This window comes from Drosophila suzukii, chromosome 3 (assembly GCF_043229965.1).
Source record: "Drosophila suzukii chromosome 3, CBGP_Dsuzu_IsoJpt1.0, whole genome shotgun sequence".
Taxonomy (NCBI): domain Eukaryota; kingdom Metazoa; phylum Arthropoda; class Insecta; order Diptera; family Drosophilidae; genus Drosophila; species Drosophila suzukii.
In genome coordinates, this window is record NC_092082.1 from 62,841,467 (window position 1) to 62,848,276 (window position 6,810).

The 6,810-nt window shown below is 41.3% G+C and overlaps 2 protein-coding genes across 3 annotated transcripts; one reads left to right on the forward strand and one right to left on the reverse strand.

Moving 5' to 3' along the window:
* The first annotated feature begins 1,199 nt into the window (after positions 1 to 1,199).
* LOC108006954 (RAB6A-GEF complex partner protein 2) lies at positions 1,200 to 3,745 on the forward strand. Of its 2 annotated transcripts, none has more exons than XM_036819018.3 (5): positions 1,200 to 1,404; positions 1,454 to 1,671; positions 2,114 to 2,385; positions 2,463 to 2,612; positions 3,025 to 3,745. In XM_036819018.3, exons 1-5 carry the CDS (start codon positions 1,259 to 1,261, stop codon positions 3,565 to 3,567), a joined length of 1,329 nt encoding a protein of 442 aa, XP_036674913.1. In that variant the 5' UTR covers positions 1,200 to 1,258; the 3' UTR covers positions 3,568 to 3,745. The 2 variants fall into 2 exon arrangements, with proteins under 2 accessions (XP_036674913.1, XP_016926048.2); XM_017070559.4 differs by having other exon boundaries at positions 1,202 to 1,404; positions 1,457 to 1,671.
* A 482-nt stretch (positions 3,746 to 4,227) lies between these two features.
* Positions 4,228 to 5,634, reverse strand: LOC108006936 (saccharopine dehydrogenase-like oxidoreductase). The gene has a single exon (XM_065865667.2). The coding sequence runs from the start codon at positions 5,632 to 5,634 to the stop codon at positions 4,342 to 4,344; it is 1,293 nt and encodes a 430-aa protein (XP_065721739.2). The 3' UTR covers positions 4,228 to 4,341.
* Positions 5,635 to 6,810: the final 1,176 nt, after the last annotated feature.

Below are 6,810 nucleotides of genomic sequence, written 5' to 3' on the forward strand. Positions count from 1 at the left end.
ACTCCAAACTCAAGTCGTACGCAAGTCGAGTACAACCCGAAAATCAATAAAGCAACTTTTGGCAATGGCTACCAATTATATTGCCCGTGCTATGCACCGGATGCTAATTATTTTAAGGATGATGACTGCAGTTTTGGGGAGGATAACCTTTAAATCCAAACCCAAACACAGTGGTGGCCATTACTTTAGCACACTCACCTACGATCGTAATCATTTTCGTTTTTTGTTTCTAAATGAAAGGCTAGGATTCTTTTTTTAATTATTATTGTAACCAATAAGTACTGTTTTTTCAGTGACCCGTTTCTGTGCACCATTTAATTGTGTACACATACCTCCGAATTTTGATTGGACATAAGTTTACAACACTAGAACATTTATATATTATTCACCCTTCTCCGACTTTTTACTAATTCTAATTAGTGTGCCTAAGGTACAACGTTGAAGAAATGAACTTTCTAGATAAATCCCAAGGACCTAAAAATATAATTATCAATTGAATGGTTCAAAAGTCCAAACTAACAGGACTTATTGTTATACTAATCTGTCATTAAAAATAAATGTTGCTCTTCAATTAGAATTAAAAAAATAACAATAATTTCGATCGCAGGTGAGTGTGATAATGCACAGGCCACCACTGTATATCATTTTTATCATTAATAAAAATCATTGTTTTTTTAAACTTATAAAAAACTTAAAAAAACCAACTATGTTTGGGTTAATAATTATAACTTTAGAATTAATCATAACAAAATACTTTATTGTAAAATTTAAAATCATTACGGTCCCTGTTTGGAAGTTTTATATGAGCAGATTGCGATTGCTGTATCGAATTGTCTGGTTGTGCTGATCAAAAATATATATTTTTATTATATTTAAAGAAGACAACCCGGAATATAGATACAATTTTCTGACTTTGTCTTGGACTATCTATACCATATAAGACATAAAATAATGTTTTAACTAGTTTAATGAAGAATGCAATCTTCTAAGAAAGTATCAAACAAATACATGCAATGTTGAAACTCAAAGCGAGTCGCCCTATGCTGTGACACCCACAGTGCACATAGTACAGTGGAATCACACGCATTAAAAATGAGAACTAAAGTGGCGATGGAAACGGGCTATTAATGAATTAAAGCAAAAACATCGATAATGCCCTGCCATACATCGATGTAACCGATGTTATAAAACATCGATGCTTTCCGTCCCAACATCTCCACCTCTAATGTGATATGTTACCGTTGGAAAACGTAAATAAATGATTGAAATAAAGGCTAAATTGCTGAGGGCGGACTCGGCCATCTACGCCACTGGCGAGAGAGTCGAGTGCTTAATCGAGTTCACCCACAAAGTCTTCTCGGATGAGCACCCCACATCCCAAAACAGAAATGCCAACGAAGCAAGGTGAGCTCGAAAGTTGTTTACTTCTTTAATTGACCACAGTTATTCTCAGCAGTCAAGAAAACCTGGCCTGGGCCTCAGCGCAGTTGCATTGTTACCGGAAAACCAGCTACTCCACATCCACCAGTGACAAAGCCACGGAACTCACGGAGATGATCGGGCGTACAGCCCTGGATGCGGTGACCCAGGCGCCGGGCGAAGTGATTGTGGCCACCAAACCGAAGATCCTCTTCTGCGATCTGCGCCTCCAGCCTGGAGAGACCAAGATGTGTAAGTATACGTCTCCAGATAGCTCACAAATGTTCACTTTGGATGTCACTGAAGTTACCCACACTTGCTGAATCGACTTAAGCGCCAGAAGAATATGGTTATAAAAGAACGGTTTCGTTTCTAATGTAGACTTACCAAGTTGAAAACAGCAAAGACTAGCTTTATGTACGATCTTTTTTGTTGCGAGAAGTTTTAGAAGCATAAATTCTAAAGGGAGCGATTGGAATATAAGAAAATGTACCCCAAATAATAGCAGCTTATTGTTAATACAAAGGTACTCCTTTTGGTTGTGAATTTCGATATGACAGACGTAACGGTCCTAAAAAGAGTTTTCCGAAGGATCTCAATCAAGGATTATATTTAGTCATAAATGGTGTTTGACTAACGCGAAATTCGAATTCTTATCAACGATATTGTTATTAATCAAGATTATTTTTTTCAGATTTTTTTAATGAATTCATTCCGCGCGATGGTCCACCAACCTACAGAGGGCACAACATTCGGTACTTCTACAAGATCACAATTGCTACGCAACGGGTCAAGTCCAAGGTGCAGACCCTGACCGTCCCCATACGTGTGTTGCCAATTCCCATAATTTCCCGTCCGGATGAGCTGCCTGTAACTGTAGAGACCAACGAGGAGTTGGCTCCCACTAATCCGTTTCTGGAGAAGCGCGAGATTAGCGAACTGGAAATATCGTGGCACCATCTTAAGGTTAGTAAAAAATCAATTATAATGCATTATAACGTAGCCTAAATATTTTGTTAATACCGACTAATTTATGCCTTTAGAACGTGACTGCTCGTCGGGCTCCGAAGTTCTATCGCATTTCGAACAAGCGTGGATTTGTTGGTCGTTTTTGCTTGTTCAAACCAGCCTACAAACTTGGCGAGGATATCGTGGGCAGCCTTGACTTTGGTCCAGGTGCAAGCCCCCGCAAGGTTAGTGGACCTTTATAATGTAAATTAAATCTGAAGTTCTAGGAAAGAAGTAAACGTAATCAACTTTTACTGATGCAATCTGCAACGTTTAATTACTCGTCTAGAAATCTTGTCAATCACTTGAAGAAAGAAATCACGGAATCACAGAATATCAAATCAAGTAACAGCTCCGACTATAAGCAATCGTTCCTATGGTTAACTTGAAACAGGTCAGCTAGAGTAGGTAACAACAAGGAATAAAACAAATCAACCAGCTCAGATTTCTGCTAACACAGCCAACGTCAAATATTTCTGAACGGGCAAAAATTAAATACAAATTTTCGTTTATTTAAACTTCTCATAAAACGAATCGCTAGTTCTTGAATGTCGAAAACATGTGTAAAATGTATCGAATTTCATTGCACCGTTCCAGGTTCGCTGCGTCCAGTTCTCGGTGAAGCTGCAACAACAGGAGCTTTCTGTCCGACCACAGCCTGTGCAGAATCATCAGCTCCAATCCCAATCGTCTACGGGGGATGATGTGTCCTCAATTAATTCTTTTGATATGGCCAGCATAGCCAGCGGAGTGGTTGCTGATAGCCTCCATAAATCGGCCACATCGGGAAGCTCACGGGATAAGGATGTCCCTGAGCCAACTGGGAAACTGACTACAATTTCCACCTCTCACCAAGTATGCTATGCTACACTGCAAACCCAGGTAGTAGTGCCGATTCCGCTGCATGTAACACCTACATTCCGCACGGATCTCGTCGACGTCCGTTGGCGATTGCATTTTGAATTTGTAACCACCACGTTGATGGATTTTGGCATCCCGAATCCTGAGTTTGGCGAGTTGAAAGCACCATCCGAGTTGCCCGTGGAGACGATGGTGTGGAACCTACCGGTAACCATCTACGCCGCAAACCCTCTCCAGATATATGCCCCCAACCAAACCTTTAACCTACTTATCAAGTGATGCAGAGCATTTTACTGTTGCAATATATTGGTTAGCCAAAATTTAAGTTCTTCCTGGACGTAAACGGTTTAGTCCATAAAAAAAGAAATGATTGGAGTACATGAAATAGTTTTTAGCTGATGTTAGAAAATGCTTTATTTAAACATTATCATTTACTATTAAAACATTTAACCTACTATATGAATTTTATTATCATTTAGCAAACACCTGGCTTAAGCAGAATTTGTCCTCATAAAATATTACAATTGTATCACACTTCATCGCTAGCTTTTCAACTGAGCTAATAGAGAGCTTGGGGACAGTCGGAGATACCAATATGCGAGTCATTTGGCAAACAACCGGCTTCAACAGAATTTATCCTCCTGAAATATTACAATAGTATCACACTTGAACTCTAGCTTTTCAACTGAGCTAATAAAGAGCTTGGGAACAGGCGGACGTACCAATATGCAAGTCGCAACTAGTGATGATAATCCAGATTGTATTTTGATCTATAGGGTCAGACATCTTTTTCCCCCGTCTTCCATGCCGTCGCCTTTGTTGTTATTTTACCGTTTCGTATAAGATACAATTTTCCAAACAAAATTACCATAACCTGTTTCTCCCGTCCGATGCTAGGTGTATTGATAGGTCTTGGACTTTGAAATCAGCAAATATTGGTTATCGGCTGGGTTAGTACATTTAATGAGTGCTTATATAAGTTATTTTTAAAACAGTGCAAAAAACTCAGCTAGCGGTTAATAGAGAGCCGTTTTGTTCGGTTCGGTCTGCAGTTCACTTATTGGCCAGAATTTCGAACTTGATGCCGTGATCGTGTTTCTCCAACTCGCTTATGAGGCTGGTTTTGGAAAAAGCGGCAGCTGGCGCTAGAACTCCGCCGTTGTTGGGCATCTTTTCGGACTCGCGAAGAATGGTCAACGCCGTGGACAGCAAGGCCACGCAGGTGGCTCCATATCCAGGGTTCATACCCGAAACACGCACCATTAACGTCTTGGTGGGAGGCTCCGTATACTGGTCTGAACTTTCGGCCAGGCGATCGCTTTTGGGCCAGCCGGTGGCCTTGAAAGTCATCCTGAAATAGGTGCGTTCCATTGACTCCTCACTTGGTCCGGAACGCGAAGCCAATCCTCCGGAAAATAAGCCGGGGTACTTAAGGAGCAGCGTGCGGCCCAGCTGAAACTTAGAAAGCAGACCGAAGATGCTGGCGAAAAGGATCACTGCGCCGGCAGCCAGCCAAGATGGGAATCCCACGTAAGCCTGCATCTGCACGGGTCTCTTCTTGTCCTGCTCGTAGAGAAACCGCTGGGATCTCATCACCACCGAGCGATCGGAGCCGGGGAAGGGCAGGCACACTTTGTCCACCTCGTTGGCGCGGAAGACCAAGGGTCTTGGCCGGAGGACGGGATAAAACTTGGGTAGTCTCTGAGGGAAGAGCTGCTGCCGGATGCCGCGCAGCTCGTCCGAGTGGGCCAGCCCATAGACGGCACTCTCCCAGGTTCCGTAGTTAAGGCCAGCACTGCCTCCACCGCTTCCACCCTCCTTGATCCCACTCTCCAGGAAGGTCTCCACTGAGTTCACGACACCGTCAAAGTTCTTTTCCACAAAGATGACTCCCATGTCGGCAGGAATCGAGTCGAAGCCACACGCGCTGACCACGTACACGCCCTTTTCCTTGGCGCGCTGGTCGTACTTCAGCTGCATTGTCTCCATGTATTGGGGCTCTCCGCTGACATCCACATGGTTAGTGCCCGATTCTATGCAAGCCTTCACGACCTTCTCGCCGTGGAACCGATAGGGTCCAGCAGTGTTCACCACAATCCTGCACTTCTTGGCCATTTCCAGCAGGGAAGCCTCGTCGTTGACGTCCGCGATGAAAATGGGAACCTGCGAGAGGTCCTTTTTGGCCTTGGCGCCCATTTCCTTCAGCACCGCCTCCAGTTTCTCGCGGTTCCTGCCCGCGATTCCCCATCGCAGACCGCTGAGCACGCTGACCGCCTCGAAAACCGTGTACTTGCCGGTGAAGCCACTGGCCCCAAAGATAATGACATCCAGTCGGTCCGCAGACATTTCACCATATGTTTTTTCCAAAGATTGGTTATCAGATAATATTGCCTTCTGGGATTCCAGAAGGGTTTTTATGTACAGTGAACTATATAAGGGAGAGATAAACTTGGTTGTCTTTATCGCTGGCTATCAATTTCCTCTGCTGAGCTGTTAATCGACGTATTTGTTCTATATATATAGAAAACGCAACCGGCCAAAGTCGAAGCTTAGATTAGAGGTGGGAACATCGATGACTCGATATTTACAAATTTTGGAAATCGATGTGCCATGGCGACTATCAATTATTACTATTATATTAAAAATGTACATAGTTATCTCTTAATGGTATTGGCTAAAGTGGCTGAAAGCATGGACAGATAGCTGATGAGTACAAAGTTATGACATTCTTATATTAACATCTGCATACATGTTTAATTTTAAATTGGAATTTTTTGGGTATTCTCTAAACTGTTTAATTACTTACTTATTGAAAACTCTAGGGAAAGACCCCAAACGCTTCCTGTTCAATTTTCAAAAAGCTTTGATTAGTTGTCTACTTTTTTGGTAGTAAAAACATCTAATATTTTAATTTTTCATATTAAGGGTTAATTTGTTAATTTATTAATAAGGTAAAAACTAAAAATATACTTCTACATTTGCTTTTTAAAGAAATAAAAATACAACTCTGGTTTTTGGTAAATCAGGGAATACCCCAGATGTTGTCCGCCAAACAACTGAGAACATACATACATATGTAGGTGTCCGCAAACACGTATTTTTTCCAGCTCTAGCGCAAATGCCAGTGTGATTAAAGTATGCATCCATAGAATCTTACTCTAAGATACGTCTACTGCATTTCTTCATTCTTAGTATGTGACAGGTTCGGCCATTTCTGTCTTGCTTTTATTTAAGTAAACATAACAATATTGGGGTCATTTCCTGTTAAAAGTGATACGAACTCTTTGGTCAAATCTCAGAATAATTTAAAAAAAATGTAATCGAGAGTAGCGAAATTTAACAATCCTTTAAAGCTTTAAGGTTTGAAGAAGACCTTAGTACAAAAATGTCAAGATCTACTGCGGACTTTACCCAAAACTACATTAAAACCAAACTTTTGATTTTCAAAATATGTACTACATAATCTTTCTCTAAAAATATTTTTGTAGCCATATTTATTTTTGCTCTATTCTTATCTTAATA